Raw genomic sequence first — 20,332 nt, forward strand, 5'->3', positions numbered from 1 at the left:
GGGTCACAGGGAGTTGCCTGTGTGTTCTGTTCACAGTTGCAAACAGTGTGCCAGGCAGCTGTGTGCTGCTAGTTCCTCCGTGGCCTGCTACATGTTGAGGGACACAGATGACCGGGTGAGCTACCGTGATGCCATCTTCACAAATACTAAGATGGCACTCGAGCACCCATAAAGTGCCTGGAGCTAATGTATTTAAATCTCTTCCTCGCCTTTGAGTAAAACAGGTATTCCCCCTGCTGGCCTTGAGAAAAGCAGATGATTAAGCATATTGACCCCCCACAATTTGCCAATGCAGGGGGGAAATTAGATACTAGCCCTTTCTTTCCTTTGCCAAGGCATGGAGCAGTGTACGATGGCATGGCACTGGCGTAGATTTTATCTGCTCTGGTGTCAAATTGTAATTCTCCTCCTGTCCTTGGACAGTGATAAGGAACATGATGAATCATTCCTGACCCTTAGGCAAGGCCATGCGGTTATAAGAAATAAACATCCATACATTTGCTCCCAGGACCTTGGAGAGGCCAGGAAGTGTTCATTTTATTTTCACATCCTGACCTGATAAAGCTGCAGTGCATTTCCTGCTCACACCATCCATTATTGCACATTGCAACAAAGCCAACCCCCGCACATGGACATTGGGAGGGGTATGGGTGCAGAGTATCCACCGCGCTTACACCTAAGTGGTACATGTAGATGTATTGCATTTTTATTGTTTGTGAAAGGATTCACCATAATTTTTCACAGATCGTGAATTTGTAAGGATTAAATCCATGGTGTAAACGCCCTGGATGTTCACGTTTTAGGTTATATTTGCAAAACAGCTGGATAAAGGAAGCCACGACCTTATTAGAACGCTAGACCTCACAAATGACATCACAAATAAATTGGTGGAAACGCAGAGTTATTTAAAACGGTCACATAAATATTTATGGAGTTATTCATATTTCAGTTTTCTAAGTTATTCGACTGAGTGATATCGATGGTGTCGTTGATATGTGTGATTTCAGTCATCATGCCATTTGTGATGTCATGTTTGATGTCATGTGATGTTACAAGTAGCGCATGGCAGGGGTGGAATTTCAACTTAAAGGCCGTTTTCAGTGGCTTTTAGGTGTACATTGCAACCACAAGGTCTCATGAACTGATGTATTTGTGTTTTATACATTTTTTTTCAGTAAAAAAAAGCACAACTTTACTTTAACAAAGCATTCCAGTATACTCACGCACTTATATTCACTGAAAAGTACAATTTACAAAATGAGCTATGATTGAGACTCAAAGGCACATAACCACTTAAAGGAGTTACGTTTAAGAAAGTACACACCATATGACATAACCCACAGTCATCTGCCATGTTAATTTCGAGTTAAAACTAGGCTTGGGCAACATTTTAATTACGCCGGTATGACTTGCGTAAATTCGGGAAATTTAGATTACACTTGTTACATGAAATCCCTGAAATTATGCCATATGCCACTTCACATAATTACTTGCCAGTAGTATTCGTATTAATAATTGAACTAAAATGTATGTGAACTACAGCACATGGACAACCGTGGTTTGCTGTGCTTTTTTTTTTTTAATATTCTTTTTTCGCATGAAATGCACCCTTGCATCAGAAATTGATGCGGGGACGTACTGTGCTCTAAAATATATGTTATGTTAAAATTCATTTATTAAGCGCATATACGCCCGTAGGCTTCATGGCGCTATCGGAGAAGAACATAACACAAATTAATACTCTAACAGTAAGCCTGTTTAAAAAGCCAAGTCTTGAGAGAATGTCTGAAAGTAAGAAGATCAGGGCTCTGCCTTATAGGCAGGGGAAGAGAGTTCCAAAAGGTGGCTGCAAGATAATCAAAACAGTTGCCCCCCAGACGTTTTTTCTTAAACAAAGGGACAACCAAAAAACTTTTGTGCGCAGAGCGAAGGTTTAATGAAGGGTTGTACCTAGAAAAAAGTTTCCTGATGAATTTTGGGCCTGTGTCCTGCAAGGCTTTAAAAATAATACATCCAGTCTTGAACTCAACCCTTTGTTTTACAGGTAGCCAATGTAATCTTTCCATGCCAGGTCTGATGGGCTGCCATTTAGATTGTCTACAAATCAGCCTAGCTGCTTGATTTTGAACAAGCTGAAGTCTTTTCAACTGGCCTACTGGGAGTCCCAAATAGAGACTGTTGGAAAAATCCAGCCGGGAAAGAACAAGGGCTAGGACTACCTGAATAAGAGCAGATTGTGTCAGGAACTGGGCTATTTTTTTTTTTTTTTGAGTTGGAAAAAACTAGCGGAGACTACTGTTCCAACTTGTCCGTTCAAAGAGAGATCTGCGCTCAGCGTGCCCCCCAGGCTTTTAACAGAGAGGGATTTTGTGGGTGGGGCTCCCATGTCAGGTGGCCAAAAACATGGGCCCCAGCTCAGTTCACTTTTCCCAGGCAAGATCAGCTCTGTCTTGCCTGGGTTAAGTTTTAGATGGTTAAGGTTCATCCACCTCTGTATATGTGTCATAGTGTTCTGGAATTCTGTCACGGAGTCAGCAGTGTTAAGAGGGAAGACAAGTTGGAGATCATCCGCATAGTTGTAGATGGTAACTTTGGAGTTCCTTAAAGAGTAAAGTAATGGTCGGAGATAAAGATTAAATAATAAGGGTGATAGTGAGGATCCTTGAGGGACCCCACATGTGGCTGGAATTTTGGGAGCTGTGAAGGTGCCAAGTCTCACTGATTGCGAGCGTCCTGTTATAAAGGAGGTGATCCAATTTAAGGCAGGTCCCCTCAGGCCGGCCTGTTCGACACGGTTGACAAGAATGGTATAATCAACCGTGTCGAACGCGGCCGACAGGTCAAGGAGTACAAGGGCCTGGTGTATGCCTCTATCAGCATTGGATCTTAAAGTATTTTGGACAGCCAGAATCACGGCCTCCGTCGAATGACAGGGACGGAAACCAGCCTGGTTTGGTTCCAAGTATTCAGATTTTTCGATAAACTTGGACAGGCAGGAGGAGACATAGGCTTCCAGAATTTTGGATGCGTAAGGTAAAAGGGATATAGGCCTATAATTTATCGGATCAAGTGGGTCTGCTCCCGTTTTTTTATCAGTGGGATGAGCAGGGCGTTCTTAAAACTACTAGGGACCTTGCCTTGTATAAGTGATTCATTCAACAATGAAAGTACAACTTGGGGAATGGCTAGTCCTACCTCTCTAAATATGTGTGGAGGACAGATGTCATCGGGTGATCCGGATTTAACACGTACTAATAGATCAGACAATATTTTTGTGTCAATCAGAGGAAATGTATCTAATGTAGTAGTGTTGTGATAGCTGTCATCCAAAGGAGCAGTATACTGCACAAGGACAGCATTGCATTATGCCCAATTAGGCATATTTCACCAAATTTTCACAACATTTTGCATAATTCCTGAAAAGCAGATTTCAAGAATTTTGCACACCCCTTGTTAAAACTTTTTTTATCTACCTGTCACGTTTCCAAATAGTTTTGTTCATGGCAGTCAACTGTAAGTTATATCGTGTGCTGTATGCATTCTTAATATAACTGGCTAGTTTCAGCGGTTTTGTGCTCAGACAGAAGGCATAACACCAATGCACAGACATAAAGAAAAAAGGTATGTGAACAATATGGTGGGCTGCACGAGTCATACGGTTTGTGTTGGGTATGTATGTAAAAGACATATGCGCAGCAAAGTTTGTGGAATTGCCATAGACTTCCAGACAAATATCATGCCACATTTGGTGCTGATTGGTTAATTTTTTCAAAAGTTATAAAGGAAGGTCTCAAATATTGTCACTTTTTCTGTAGCATGGTTTTCCCATAGAGGAGTTTAAGCACAAATAACTCCGAAACCGCCAGTGCTTAATTTGTAAAAAAAAAAAATAATGTGCCAGGTCCCTGGTCAGGAGGCTACTGCAACTTGCACCACTCATTGCCCCTGCCGGTGACAATACCAACACAACTACTAACCATCACACTCCTTAAAGTGTCACAAGTCAGACTATATGAGGCCTCCAAAGCTATAAGTATGGCCTGTGTGGCAGTCACCATGTGGGAGACTGGTGCAAGCCCAGAGTTGACAATTAAGTGCCGGTGTTGAGCACCAGAAAACACTGGCTCAAATTAAGCACTGGAAACTGTTGAACATGTAAACATGAGCAGTGCACGGCAAAGATTTGAGCGAGGCGTGTGGAACTTGCCCATATTTCGTTTTTATGCAATTATAGACTACTGAGCGTAACCAAAGAGCCCAGAGACCTCACCTCGAGAGTGAGCGGGCCTTTGGTACAGGGCCTGCTTGATAGTCAGGAATAGCAATCAGTGTACACTGGGCACAGTGGCTGTACCCAAGTACTGACCAGGCTGGAGACTAGCAAAGTCTGTAGATCATGCTGTACATTTTCTTGGGAAATGGATGCTGAGCACAGCGCATCCAGAGTTCCCTCCATAAAGCGGCTAACTGTTCCATGAATGGATAGAGGTTTTCATTTTGCATTCTAGAGGAAGGCATCACAGACAAAGATGAATAGATCACTGGGCATGGATCCATTGTTTAATTAAATGTTGGTGAACAAAATACTCCATTCCCAACCAATCGACATCTTGAAAGATAATCATTTCCTGAAGGGAACAGAGTGTATGTCAGCAGTGAAACCGGTGATGCAGCTGAAGATTAATATCTGGTCCTCTGCACTACTCCTGCAAATCAGTTGTACTTTTTTTTGTCTTTTTTATGCAGTGCGGCGAAGGATTTTCTCTGAATGAAAATGGGCGTTGTGCAGGTGAGCTTAACACCACATTCACTATGCAGTCTTGTGTATCTATGCTTCAGGTAGTGATGTTCTGGGTCCAGCACATGTCCCAATATTTGCCTCCTGCGATACTAACCCTACTGCACATAAATATGTATTAGCTATAGTACCTACTGTTATGCATTATAAGGATATTGCAAGTCACAGAGTCCTGTGATCCTATCAGTGGCGTAGGAAGTGGGGTGCAGTGGGTGCGGGCTGCCCTGGTTGTCATCACTGAGGGGGTCACAAAATGGCAAAAATATGTGTTTTAAACACATATTTTCCCATTTTGTCAAGCAGGGGGGTGACAAGAAATGTTACGCTCCAGGTACCACCTGACCTTGCTACGCCACTGGATCCTATAGGGGAATGAGCCTGAAGGCATGTTCCCTTTATAAGGTCATGGAACTCTGATATCATTTTATTATACAACAGAGGATGTTTTAGTCCTTATAGTTACACCACCCCCTTCCCACAAATTGCTTAAATCATTGGTGTCTTGCTTTTTGATATTTTTGCAGATATGAAGAATGAGAGTAGAATCTGTACTTCAAAATCAAACACAAAAAACACTTAGTAATTTGTTGCAAAAAAGATATCAGAGTCAAATTAATGTAAAACAGGTTATGAAAATGCTGTAACCCAGAATGTCTAGAAATGTGCAGAGTCTATCTTTACTTTATTTACGATGGTGTAGGCAAATAAATATTTTGCCTTAAATATCCTTACTGTTGATAACTGTTCAGTTATAGAAAAACAAATCAGAAGGAAGAAAGACAGTTCTCTTTTTGTTGCTTAAACTGCAGATGCAGTGACCTTCTGTGACCTTTCACCTTGGCTGCTGGCTCTAGCAGCAGGCAATATGAGTCACAATTCGATTGCAATAAGGAAATTAGAGACAAACTTTATACAGGGATAGCAGACTCCCATGTGTTACAATGTTTTACAAGTAATAAGAAAATTAGAGACCGTCTTTATACAGGGATAGCAGGCTCCCATGTGTCTTTTCACAATTCAGGCTTAAATTTGAATCCATGCCCTCAATACACCCAAGTATGTAAACCCACTCCTGCCCAATTCAACTTCATATCCTGATCTAGCTAATATTGAGGGCATGAACAGGGCCTGGTGTGGTGCGACTGGTGCCACCGCACCAGATGCTGAGTTCCGGTGAGTGAGGGTGAAGGGGCTCCGTGCTTGCAAGCATATCATGGTTTTAAAAGCACCTGCTGCCACGTTCCTGGCCTTTTGCAATTTTTCAGGTAACAAAAAAATGGCAAGATAACTCTGGTGATTAATGTTCTTCCTGGAGACGGATCAGAGTTTTGTCTAGTGAAGGTTTTGTCTCATCATGAGGTAGTGTTGAGGGATAATGTTCCATGTTGCAAAGAACGTGTACCATGCTGATCACAAAGTTCATATAATGTAAATAGGTCAGTGGGTTACTGCTTTTGTCAGAGAGATCCTTTGTTGCTTGCAGTTTATAAATTGAAATTATGGGCTATTAACTGTCATCAAAGAGCTGCATGTAAACTGCAAGATATAGATTAGAGCATTACAATCTTTCCCCAGTCTTTCATTATCCTAATGTTGCAAAATGGGTTCACTGGGGCAGGAATCAATTATTATTATTAAAGAGAACCCCTAACCATGATGTTAAATTTTAACTTCTGAGTTTGTGCTTTTCCAGACCAAGAACTCTTAACCTAGCCTGCCTACCAGTATGGATGACATGTGCCTCCTACACCTTGCAAGCCCTCTGTCTTATGTAACATTTTCTATGCACTGATTTACACACAAATTGATTCATTGTCTCTGTGTATTGTAAAGTGCTCTGACAACCTACACTGGTATGAGTGGCACTATAAAACAGAAGAAATTCTTGTGAGAGAGAGTGGTTATGGAGACTTAATGGGTACTTTTAAAGTGTGGTAGTGAGGGTGGTAGTGAGGGAATACATAGCTAAGAAGGTCATTGGGGCAACAACAAACATTGTCGCGCTGGGCACCATCAGCTCTAAACCCAGGCCTAGAAATGAAAAAGAGTATCAGGCTCACTCCGTTTATTGTAGATGTAAGTTTTAAGTGGTTGTGTTCAAATAAACTTGCCTCATTATAAGCATCTTGTAAAATCCTCCCTATGTCAGAACGAAGTGGCAAAGAAACAGGACCGCTATAATTCTATGTGTTGACATTCATACTAAATTAATTTAACAGGAGAGCAACAGATCGTTGTACATCGATTGGGGATTCATAATTTTAAATATTTTGTTGGCATGCCACGTGTCCACAATGGCATTGTATTTTCTGCTTATTTACACATTACGCGCAGAAGATTAAGAAAAATGTTCAGACTCGTGCATTTTTTGTCCAGCCTAGATTCGAACCCGCGTCCCTCTGTTGGTATTTGGAGGCTTTTCCACTATTGGGCATCTCGTCACATGAATGCGAATGTGATCTCTCTCTATCCTACATGAAAGAACGTTAATGTATGGCTCATCCGAGCTGCCCTTTCAGCTCCTATAGTTAACTGGTCCTATATCCACCCGCAACCTTGAGCCCAACCTTGGGGCCGCGCGGACCCTGCAGCAGCGCCGCTCCATCAGCCGTCTGAGAGGGTGACTGCCGGGTGATTTAGTGGCTTTTGCCTTTGCTCACTGATTATGGTGTGGTCGACAGTTGTAGTAGAGCGGACAGGTTGTCAGGGCCGAGGATATAAAGTGTGACAGAGTGCGGCTGCCGTGGCGCTGTGTGCTATATAGTAGCCGAAAGTAACTGATTGCTTCTAACGTGACATCGATAAATAAAGTGTTTCTTTAATGCATCATGTGCTTAAATCTAACGGAGCACCTGAGATCCTTTAGCCGAGCTAAAAAATGTTTTAAACCCCTGGCAACTTGTCAGGAAATAGTAACTGCAAGGCTGCAGCTGTCGCAGGTATTCAGTGGGGTCGGGGTTTATCTTTAAATATCCTTTCTGTTGATTATTGCTCATTTTAGGAAAGTAGATCAGAAGAAAGAAAAGCCAGTTCTCGTTTTGTTGCTTAAACAGCAGATGCAATGATGTTCCGTGACCTTGCCCCTTGGCTGCTGACTGTCGCAATACGCAGTTTGGAAGTCATAACTCGATTGTAATAAGGACATTGGATACAGGCGTTACACAGGGATAGTGGGCTCTCACGACCTGCTATATAATGTTTTACAGCTAAATACCCCCAAACTTGAGGCCGCCATGTTAAGTGACAGGGCTGTCACTTAAAATGGGCTTTACACTGCGTACTTTGCACTGTGGGCTTTGTAGTTTGCATCAGTCGTTTCCGACGTAATCCTCTAGGCGGTAGTCTAGGATAAGAAATATTACATACATGTTTAATAAAACTCATGCCGATTTGCTGGATTTGTATTTGAATAACTGAGATCACCGAGACTGGGTTTTTCGTTGACGGGGGGCCTTTCCGGTCTCACCAGCATGAGGTTGATAGTCTTACAAACCAAGAAAATATTGCATATTGTAAAAACGATTTTCTTGCATTTTGTTTAGCAAAACAAACTATCAGGCAGTTATCAAAGATATGTGCCATAAAAGAAAACGGGGTTGTTGCCTACAGTGTAAAACATTAGCTTTGGCAAAACAGGTAGGAAAAAAACGCCCTTTATGTCTTAGTACTGCCTTTAGTGCAAACTCGCCCGAAGGTATTGGAGCGCTTTACACGAGCACCAGTTACATTACACAACGGGAGATTAAGTGGTTTTCCCAGAATCACAGGATGTAGAGCGGGCGCCGAGACTCGAACCTGGTTCCACAGTTGACTGCTAGTGCCACATCCTCTAGCCTGTCATGTAATCAACAGACCTTACCTGTCTCTGTGCCATATAGTGGGTAAGGTTTATATCGCCCCTTACAGTACCATGTACGAAACTGAGGGCACAAATATCACCCCACAAAAATATTTTGCTTAAATTATAGAATACCAAAATATTGTGAAGGTAAGAATATAAGATACGTTTATATACATAACCATCAATTTACTAATCCTAATTCAGCATCCATGTACTTTGAAAATAATCTATCCCCAAGGTACACATATGAGGAGTTAAGTATAGCACACTTGTACCTACATATCTATGTACTTCCCATTATAATATTTTGGAAGTAAGTTTGTAGGTAGCAGCAGGCTTGGAGTACGATATTTGGTCTTCGGTTTTCTAGTACTATGTTCCCACTTTGGCATTCATGAGAAAAGGGTTGCCACATTGTCTTTCTAAATGAGACCACATGTTCCACAAAAAGCTCTATTTTTAAGAGGCAGTCCTCAGCATAATGTGTCAGACTTGTTCCAGAGAGAACCAGCGTGATATCCTCGGCACTGGTGAAAGAGCTCTTCCTTCCCAGAATCTTGCTTAGCCCTTATGTCACTTTTGTGAGTCACAGAAGGGCCACCCAGAATTTCATCACTCGGAGGTCGGCAATTGAGAGCAAATAGGAGGTATTGTCAAATGGCAAGAGAAATGTCAGGGTGTGCTACAGCTACATAAATGTCATATATGAATGTTTTATTATCATATATTATACTGTATGAGCCCAGTCACAGCGATGACAATGTGTCACTGTGAATGGGCTAGGTAAGCAAATGTATCCTGGGGTTTGTGGTGAAATGCACAATAGTGTAAGCACAATCCAAGTAGTTCTCGATAGCTTTTTATCATCAGAATCTAGTTCATTTGAAAACACAAACTGAAAGATGACAATGCACGTTCCATTTTCAATTTCCAGATACAGATGAGTGTATCCAGTTCCCATTTGTTTGCCCGCGGGACAAACCGATCTGCATCAACACCTATGGAGGATACCGATGCCGCCCGAACCGCCGGTGCGGCCGTGGCTTTGAGCCCAGTGAGGATGGAACGGCGTGCATTGGTGAGTTACTTTGTTGATGGTGGGGGTGACACTGTCTTCGGCTGAGTTCAATCATGACCTTGTGATAGACCAACAGTTTGCTAACTTTGCTTTCACCACAAATTGACACTTGTCTCCTTCAGTCGCGGCTGGCATGACTCAGGGGTGGGGGACCGTGCTGGGAAGCGGTCACGCGGGAGGAGGTTTAACCCCTTCCTTGCTGCCGTCGGCCATTGGCCAACGGCAGCACTACCTCCCCGGTGCTGCCGTCGGCCAATGGCCGACGAGGCCCCGCCCATTTTGCGGAAGTGCCGCACTGCGGGAAAATCGGGGCCGTGGTAAAGGGGTTAATTTAATATAAAATTAAAATAAAATTTAACTTACCTTCACTGGCCCAGTCCTGCGTCGTCTTCTCTGCAACAGGAAGCAGCCGGAGGCAGCCTCCCTTCCCTCCCCTAAGCCAATCACAACGCGGCAAGGGCAGTGTTGTGATTGGTTGGGACGCCAACCACACAGGCGCCTATGGGGAGGCCATTTTCTCCATGCAGGCTGCATGCAACCTACATGGAGAAAAGGCAGAATGTGCATGACTGGTTTGGTCCGCTCCAGAGGGCCGACCAAACAGTCAGCACCCACAGCAGTGGGCAAGCCACTCTTCCCCTGCCCTAGAGCAGGACCGCCCACACACCCGCCCGCCCGCCCCAAACCAAACCCTTCTGCTTTCTCTCAGTGCAAGAAGCAGAAACATAGGATGGTATTGATAATACCATTTTATGTTTCAGCTTCTCACACTGCGAGAAAGCAGTGGGGCGATGCACCTCCGCCCACATGGAGGTGGCAGCCCTGGTCTCCTTCCGATGAGTACTAAACCATAAAACTGGATGGAGGTTGGATGAAAGTTGGTGAGTTGTCAGTGACTGATTCAAATTCCATACCTAAATTTTTAGGAAAATTCTCTTGCATTCTGCATCTTTTAAAAACAAAGCTGAAAGGCCACAAATGCCCTTCTTTCCCCTTCAGTAACCAGGCATCCTCTTTACACTAGTGTTCCGCAATGTCCTCATTCTGCTATATCTGAAGTTCTTGTCGGGCGCCAGGATTATTTGCGTCCTTTTAAGGAGGCAACTTCCAAAGAGCATAGGTTGAACGTTCAGACCCTTAATTCAGAAAATCTAAAGTCTGAATCAAAAAGGGAAAATCCTATGAAAATTAAGGTAGTCAATGTATTGGAATTTAGACTGAAAAACACACGTTAGATTTTTTCCAAGATTTTTTCCAGTTTTAGACATAATGCATTTTGTTTTCACATATTGGGCCAGATGTAGGTAGCCCTTTACCGATCGGAATCGGCCGAAAATACCGATTTTCGGCCGTTTCCGATCGGTAAAGGGCTATGGAGATGTAGGGGCACATATTCGGTAATTTTACCGAATCGTTATTATTACCGAATCAGTAAATTTACCAAATCGGTAATATTTACCGATTCGGTAAAATTACCGAAAATGCAATGTGGGTAGCCAATTTTCCATTGGCACATGCCTTTCAGAATCGGTATTTTACCATGGAATACAAATCCATGGTAAAATACTGATTCCTGTGTACATGCACATCTGTGCATGTACACATGTGCCATGTGACAGACAGACGTGCCCTTAGGGCATGTCTGTGTGCCACATTGCACACATGCCCGTTTTGGGGGTGCTAGAGGGTGTCAAAGTGACACCCCCTGCACCCTTGACAAATTCGGTATTTAGCGATTCGGTAAATACCGAATCGGTATTTGAATTGAATCCTATGGGCTTCAAGGCCCATAGGATTCAATAGCTAATACCGATTCGGTATTTACCGAATCGCTAAATACCGAATTTCAAGGTATCGGTAAAAAATCCAGATGTTGGTACCTACATCCCATTTACCGATTTTGAAATACCGAATCGGTAAAATTCGGTATTTCAAAATCGGTAAATGGGATTTACCTACATCTGGCCCTTAGTCCCTTATGTTATAAGATGCCATAACCCTACCACCTACTAATCATACTGAAATCCTGACTACTTACTCAATTTTATCAGTAGCGGCTGGCAGGGAACAGCAGTGGAGGGGCAGGGGTGGCGGGAGGGGAGAGAAAAATTAATAATAATAAAAAATACCACTTACCTTTTTGCCGGCTGCCACCTCTCCTCCGTCTTGTTTAGCTCCCTTCTTCCAGCAATCACGGCAGTAGGAAGCACACAGCTCCCCTAAGCCAATCACAAGACTGCAATGCAGCATTGTGATTGGTCTGAGTGCTGTGGTTTGGGGGGGGGGCAGGGAGGCTTTGCATGTTCCTCACCAGACTGTGTAATGCAGCCTGATTGGTCGGCTCAAGACGGCTGGCCAAACAGTCATGTGCACTTAGGGAGTGTGCAAACCACTCCTCCCCCTGTGCCATCAGCCCCGCCCTCCCCTAATCCAGCCCCGCAGCTACAAAAAATAAAATGAACATAACGTTATTATTTATTTTTGCTGCTCTGCTCTGAGAGCAGTGGGGTGATGCTCCTCTGCCTTAGCGGAGGAGCCGCCCTAGAATTTTATGAACTCTTCCTTTAACCCCTTCCACGCTCATGACGAGCTGGGCTCGTCATGGCGTAGCCTCCTCGCACGCTGATGACGAGCCCAGCTCGTCACGTAAAGTGCGGTTTTAAAAAACTCAGCACAGGAGCAGAATTGCGCTAGCGCGCATGCGGTTAACCCACTCCATCTAACTTTAATGCGACTCCCATCACTTCTCCCCAACCCTGACCATAACAGTAGGACTTAACTTAACTCACACTTTCACCCTGAATCTAACCTTAGCCCCAGTCCAAGACTTCACGCGAATCCTAACCTAACTGTGTCTCTAACTGTCACACCCAAATTCAAAAACACGTTCTGTTATGTTAACAGAAGTTTGTATTACCAACCTTACTCTAACCTTAACCCATACCTTTTTCTTACCCCAGAGCTAACCTTGACCGTTTCACTTACACTAATCTCTCCATAACCCACACCTGAACTCTAAACCTCACCCTAACCTTTGCCCTTTCCCTAAACGAAACAAATTATACCTGTTGGATTTGGCCCTTTTTGCAGGGTCATCCCTGAACCTTTTGCCTTCCTCCTAGTATTTTTTCTGACCTGGTGTTAGTGGTTTTAGTACTCTAGGCACTTTATCAGTGCTGTCCAGTGTAAAGTGTGTGTGCTCTCTGTGGTAAACATGGTAAGATTGGTCAACACCTGTTTGGTGTATTTAATTTACCTGTCAGGCCCTTGCAAAGTGGTATCTCAGATACCCAGGGCCGGTAAATTAAATGCTACTGGTGGGCTTGCAGCGCTGATTGCGCCACCCACCCAAGTAGCCTTTCAAACCTGTCTTAGGCCTCTGCCATTGCAGGGTCTGTGCACGCAGTTTACTGCCGCTGTGACGTGACACATAAAGTGTGTGCTCTACATCTGTGACCGCCCCTTTTACTGCATGTCAGTCACCCCTGAGGTAGACCCTAGCTAGCCCTATGGGCAGGGTGCATTGTAGGTAAAAGGTAGGACATGTACCTTAAATGTGTGACATGTCCTGGTAATGACAAACTGCCATTTTGGTTTCTCACTGCTGTGAGGCTGCCCTCTCATAGAAATGCATGGGGGATTCCCTGATAAGTGTTTCAGTGGTAATCCCAGATATGAGAGGAGCAGCGTGGTCAAGTTTGGTATGTTTGGAATAGTAATAATAAATGTAGCGTAATGGTGTTCACAGATTTAATATCACTATTTTAGAAATGCCCCTTTTAGAAGTTGGCATTTCTGTGTGCTATGTGTCTTTGTGCCTGCCTGATGTGTATTGCATATCTGGAGTGACAGGGGCTGGTGAGGTGTGTGGCTCCAGAGGGGCTGGGTGAGTCAGCACTAGGCTGAATAGGCAGATCTGCGTTTGGAGTAGTGGGAGGAGTAGGCCATGACCCTGAATAGTTCTGTGCCTGCCTTGTTCAATGCTGGCTCCGCCCCCTTTGGTGTGTCTGGGGCCAGAGATTAACCTGACAAAGGAGGGTGTGAGCACTGTATAGAAAGTACTTCAGTATGCCCCAGAACCAGCTGGGACTGGTTCTCCAAGACCTGTACCAGGGCAGAACAAAGACAGGTGGAGTATAAATATTAGGGATGTGACCCCATGTATGGTGGGCTTTTTGGTGCTGACTTGTATCTGTTTAAGGGCTGGAAGGACTGCTGGGCGAGGAGGAACCATTGGGATGCCGCCAAACCAGAGATAGAGGCGGGAGCATACCCCGCTTGGGTGAGAGAGATGGACTAGAGCCTTGCGGGCTCCCCTCAGCTGCTTGCCCTCCAATTGTGAACGGAACGACGGGAGGTAGGAACCTCCTGGCTTCTGTAAGAGTCAGCCAACAGCTTGGAGAAGTACCATTCAGCCCCCTAGAGAATGGTGAGTGTGGCTCAGTTTCCGCACAGTCAGTTCCGGATACCTTGAAGGCAGAGAAAAGCCCAGGTGAGTGGGGCTGGAAGTGAGCATTGTTGGTGTCGTGAGTGGCACCGGAAGAGCCCTGGTGAAGGGGGCTCTCAAGGCGTGGTTGGTGCCAGGGCTGATTTTCTCAGCTACACTGCGAGAGCATGGGCAGCTTCAATGCTGGGGGCATTGTTATGGATCTCTAGAGAGACCAGGGTGGATTAGACCCTCGCCCTCATTTCTGGTGCTGGCCTGTTGGGCCTGCACCTTGCTGCAGTGGCAGCTTAGTGCCCTGACTCTTGTTGACATAGGGCAATGCGGGGAAGTCCTAGATGGGCTCCTGAGGAAAGGCCTGTTGGCCTGTGAGTACCTGAGGTACTGGTAGGGTGCAAGGCCCTAATGTAATGCATAATGTGTTTATGCCTAATGTGATGCATAATCTGTTTATTAGGCCTGGGCGGTAAATTCCACTCCGCTAGCGGAATTTGGGTAATTTCGCGTACCGCGGAGAACACGGAATTGCCAAAAGTTCTGCGATCTGCTTCTTCGCGGAGTTTTGTGCTTGTTCGCCCTTTCAAAATGCGTGTTCGCAAGATATTTCTCCCAGTGCACGCAAACAGCGTTTGCGAACAGGAAAAAAGCATCACGAACAGGCGGAACAAGCAATTCCGCATGTTCGATGAACTTTTGCCTGCTCGCGGAGATTTTTTACCATTTCGCAGAGCTTTGTGTAGCGCGACTACGCAAATTCCGCCCACCCCTAGTGTTTATGCCTAATGTGATGATACTGAGTACAGTATTTTACCAGTAGTTTCTGGTTGCTTTATATTTACTACTCGTGCTTTCTAACAGCTCCTCACACCCTCTCCATCGTTATCTGCATCTACAAGAGAGACAGCGTGTTGTCTGGGGCAGTGAACATCTGTACAAAGGCCCGTTGGAACCAGCCCAGCAGGGCCTTCTTTTGTCCATGGCCATTGCATGAGCTGAGCATGCAGTGGCCAGGGAAGATTTTCTTGGATGTGTCCAGAATCTGAACTGTACAAGCTTCAGCAGTGCTGTATTGCAGAATCCCTCGTGACCAATAAAGGTGCTGTGCATCTGATTAGGTTTATAAGCTTTGACGTAAGTCTCTAGCTCCGGGACGCTCTTCTGAGTAGCTGTGCACTGTATAAATTGTTATAACATAACATAACACCAGTACAGCGGAGTATTTAATCAAGGGACAAAGTCTGCCTGACTGTTCTCACTGCCACACTAAGACCAAGTCTTGTGCACTGGTACAAGGATCCTGATGGGACGGTCACTGAGATTACATTTCAAAGAAGAGAGTCCTACCTACTGTGAGTCAATGTTGGACCGCACTCTACGCAGGTGGAGAGCCTGCCTGGAAGAACGGGCTAGAAAGCCCAAATGCCTGTGACCACAAGCTAGGCAGGAGCTAGGGAGTTCTGTTATTATTTGTATAATTCCTATTTTACATATCATTTTACGTATAGTATTTTGGCATGTGTCCATCAGCATCATTTTTTGTTATAAAGTCAAGCGCTGAATGAAATGGTAGCCTTATTGAGTTATTTAAATGTGTTTTGTTGAGTTCCTTTTGTTGGTGCCTTCCTATTTTCAGACTTAAGTACTAAAAGAATGTAGTTGGCAATCCTGTCTGGGCCCGATAATATATTGGGCCCAAGGTACCAGTGCTAAATTACTCCAGTTGTTACAACTAGAGCTCAGTAACCCCTCTTTGTCTGTGGACCATTCACAGGTCTCATATGAACCATTGGCCCTCATACACTCAAAAACCGTCTCTGAACCTCACAGACTTAGGAGGAGCCTGCCACCAAGTGCACGGCCATTAAGGAAAGTGATACAAATATTATTAGAAAGCTAATCACTGCTTTCAGCTGGGACCACAGTAAACATGTCTCAGAATACGTGCATCCTCTAAGACTAATGTTTCCTCGTTCAAATTCACTCTTACCCAGTTATTAAAAATGTAAATTCCCTTCACAAATGACAGCATGAGCTGTATTACATAAAGTGCCCTGGGGACGCAACGCGTATGCCTGCCTGCTTCTCTCCATCGGTATTTCTGTAATTGGCGATTTCAAAGGAGCTTTCTGAAGGAATATTTTGCGTATGTGCCCAGGCAGTATTACAGAAGCGGGTGCAGAGGCAAAGGAGCCTCCAAAAGGCACACTGTGCATCACAAGAAAGGTGGTGGACAGGTAGTGCAGCTTAGAAGGGGAATACGAATCCCATGGACCCCCAAATCATCTCCATGCAGGTGGGTGCAGTCACTAACTGCACCCATCCGCAGGGGATCTCTGCCCTCCTTTGCAACATAGACCAATTTGCTGCCTGTGTAGTGAATTGCAGACTGGCAGCTTCAATTAGCCATTCTGCCTTTCACTAACGCACAGCCCCACAGGAAGACCTTTGCTTGTGACTGGGTTCTGGGCAGCATATTAACTGTAACAAGGTGCACCAACCTGGTCTGTTCCCAGCACACCCAGTTAAAGGTGCACTGTAGACAGACTGGGGCAGTGGACGCAATACAGAATATAAGCCCATATGTTTCAATTGCCAACTCCTAATTAGAAAGCTACCCTTAGGTCTTATAATATTAATGAACAATCAGAGGCAACAGGATTTTTATGAGAAGGTAGGAAGTGATTTGTATTCTGATAAATGGGTATTGACAAAACTTTTTTGGGTGAGCCGACTTGAACAAACTTGAACTTCTTAGTGTCTCTTTCGTTCCCTGGGGTTATTTTATTACTTCTCAGCAGAACAAACTTTGTTGTCCAATACTTTCGATTTTAGTTGTATGTGTCTTTTTTCTACTTCCTTTAAAACTTTAGTGACCACATTAATGAATATTTTGCAATTAGTTAATGAGCTGTCTGTTATCTTATACTTCCAGAAATAGGACATTATTTGCCATTTTCCAATCTTGCGCATTTAAACGAATTACATATGAACATTTCATGGATCTTTAAAAAATATATATTTTGTAAACTTTGTCTTTCAATAATTTTTCCAGATTTTTATATTTATGTAGGCCAGGTGAAAAGCAGATTAAAATTATTTGACTCACAAGTCTACCATCAACCTTGCTGGAGCTCCTCCTTACACTAATAAACCCAAACCACATAACTTCACTGTCGTCACCCTAGGATGCCCTGGAAATGTACACTCAATGCACCACTTGGTCTGCACATTTCCAGGGACCATAAACCTGCTGTGATAAAGCACATTGACAGCACATAAGACTGTGTAATATTGTCTTATATAAAATTGTCAAAGTGAGGGGTGGCAAGGAGACCAAGATAGCAGTTGAGCTTTAGACCGACTCCCGTCTGGATAGCTACAATCATTCTGCCTGACAGCGCTTCTAGTGTTCCCCTCCCCCGAGCTCTACACGCACCGGGTGTATTTTGTCTATACCTGCGGCGCCCCCTCCCTGAGCTATCCCTGCTAGGAGGGGGCATTTGGAGCTTTGTATACCCCGGCGGTGACTGCAGGTGGAACTTCTCACCCCCCTTGAACTGTTGCAGCAAGCGAGGAACAGAATCAAAGATGGAGCCGTCCCCTTCTTGGGACTGGTGCCATAAGAAGACTGAGGATAAGGACAACAATCCCAATCGTCTCGGAACCTGTGCAATGATGACTGTGGGCAGGAGGAAGCACTGAAGACAGCCCCCAGTGATACTGCGGTTGCGGGACTCTCGCTGTTGGATTGGGAGGAGGGGGGCCACCCTGCAGGCTGCAGCAGGCTCCCCGGGCCGGAGTGCAGCATCCCCTGTGGCTACGGGTGAACCCCCAGGGTGGCAGCGGCCCATTGGTGTGTGGCGCGGGGACCAGATTCAGGGGTAAATGCCAGTAGTGAAGTGGAGACGCCCCCTGAGGCCTTCCCACATGGAGATGCTGATCAATCTGCTCTGTGTTCATTGAGGGGTGGTTGTGGAGGTCATCCCTCTCCTCCCCCTTCCTGGTGAAGACTTGTGATGTCCTGTGGTTTGGGGGTGAAGGACTCCCCCATCAGGACTGAGTGCTGGTGGGCTGATGCTATGCGGGGTATCCTATTCTAGTCGACATTGCAGGCAGAGGAGGCTGGTGGTGTGGTTGCAATGCTAAGCAGAACTCCTGTCCAGATCAGTTCTGGGGGGAGCATATGGACCATCAGTGATCACAAGTCTGGAGCCAGTGCGGTAGGAGGGAAGTGAACCAATTGAGGCAATACCTATTCTTCACTGAGCTGCTGTGGACCGATACCTGGGATGTCCCTCTGGCATGAACAGGGGCATCGGCGAGGAAGTGGAGACCCCTGGCTGGACCCTAATGTCCATTCAATTTGACTCCTGAGCCGCAGTGGCACCTCCTGAGAATGGACTGCGCAATGACCATGCTGGCTGCTCGTGCTGCCCTGCGGCAAGTGGGCCAGCTGGAGTGTGCCTCTGCTCTCCCAGAACTTTAGTAATGTTGCAGGCAGAGATAGGGCATGACAAGCCAGGGATGCAGTAGAGACTAAAGTGGTTGGTGTCTGAGTTGATATCTCCTTCCTGCGACAGGACCTTCACAAGGTGCCAGAGAGGGTGATGGAAGTTGAGGCCTAGGTCTCTACGGCCAATGATGAAATGGTGACCCTCATGCGACAGGTCTCCAGGCTAAAGTCCATTACAGCTACCCTGTAGGACCGACCGGGCAGATGATGTTGAGAAAAGGTCCAGGAGAAATAATCTGTGGTTCACTGGGTTCCCGGATGGGCTGGAAGCCTCTGGGATGGTTGGCTTTTTGGAGGAGTGGTTCTGGTCCTCGGCCCCTCTAAATAAGCTGTCCCTCTGCTTTGTGGTGGCGAGGGCATATCAAGCCCTGATGAAAATACCTCCTCCGGGAGGTTCTCCACACCCCATGATAGCTCATTACCTCAATTCTAAGATCATGATCTTCCCGGACTACACATGGGTGGTCCAACAATGACGCAACTCATTCAAAGACATTAAGCAGAAACTCTGGGCACTTAAGATCCAACACATGCTAGACTCATCCACATGTTTCATGATTCTAATGAACAAGCATGGGGATGGGCAGCAGAGCAGCAGCCACTCCAGCCAACTGGAAATGGGGGACTAGAGGAGTTGTGGCAGTGTAGCATTCCCTGGACCCCCTGCTCCAGTGACCCGGGAGGAAAAAAAGTCCCTCTTGAAGGGGTCCACTGAACCAGCGCAGAAGACAGGGACCACTGAGCCCATTTTTGTGTGGGTAGTGCACCGGAGTCCCTGGACCCCGAGGTGTCGCTCTCTGATACCCCGGCTCACTTCCAGGCTCAGGATAGTGAAACTGACTTGAGCCCCGGTGGGCACTGCACTGTGCAGTTAACTGGTCATGGTGAGTCGACGTCCGATGCGGACATACTTCTCAATGGTGGTGCAGTATCTACAAATACTCTGTTGCGGGTTGGGATGGAGTGGGCTCACCGAATGTTTTTATGGAGTTTGTGTGTGATTATGTTGCTATCATACATCAGAATCCTTCCAGTGGGCGACTGGGAGCCTCAACTGGATTTCAAAAACCCCTACTAGTTGATCTGTGTTTACTTATTGGGCGATTGATGCTGCAGGGTTGGAAAAATCGGGAAAAGGGGTGCTGGGGAGAGGGGTTACTGTTTACTTTTGTGTTTCTGTTCTGTGTTTTCTTTTTAGGCACTCACTGTGAATGTCATTGAACACAGACATTCACCTACACACACTAAGCTCCATGAGGCCACTGAACGTCTTCTTCCCGGGACCTAGAGCGATTCACTACTATCCAGTTCTGCCCCCTAATGGTTAAGGCTATTCCTGGAATGTGAACTGTCTCCTTGACCGGATCAAGAGATTGGTGGTGCTGCGCCTTATAAAGCGGTACTGGCCAGGCATGGTCTTGCTCCAGAAGACTCACTTTTTAGGCTCCCACTGCCCCTTCTTTGTCCGGTTTGGGTATGATCGAATCTTTCATGCTGGCTTCTCCAGAGGTTCGGGGGGGGGGGGGGGGGGGGGTGTCACGGTCCTCCTGCACTAGGCTTTCCCATTAGCGGTGTGCTCCTCCCACATTGACTCACAATGAAGATTCATAAGGATTGAGGGCTTTCTGGAAGCTAGGCACTACAATTTCATATTATCC

The 20,332-nt window shown here is 45.5% G+C and overlaps 1 protein-coding gene across 2 annotated transcripts in view; it reads left to right on the forward strand.

Annotated features, from left to right (window-relative positions):
* Positions 1-20,332, forward strand: part of CRTAC1 (cartilage acidic protein 1) — a 1,573,434-nt gene that overhangs the window by 1,538,770 nt on the left and 14,332 nt on the right. For both annotated transcript variants that reach the window (XM_086922610.1, XM_086922611.1), the window contains exons 13-14: positions 4,747-4,789; positions 9,574-9,717. In XM_086922610.1, the coding sequence (XP_086778736.1) occupies positions 4,747-4,789; positions 9,574-9,717 (187 nt within the window). The remainder of the gene's footprint in view (positions 1-4,746; positions 4,790-9,573; positions 9,718-20,332) is intronic.

The sequence above is a fragment of the Lissotriton vulgaris genome, chromosome 5 (assembly GCF_964263255.1).
Source record: "Lissotriton vulgaris chromosome 5, aLisVul1.2, whole genome shotgun sequence".
NCBI lineage: Eukaryota > Metazoa > Chordata > Amphibia > Caudata > Salamandridae > Lissotriton > Lissotriton vulgaris.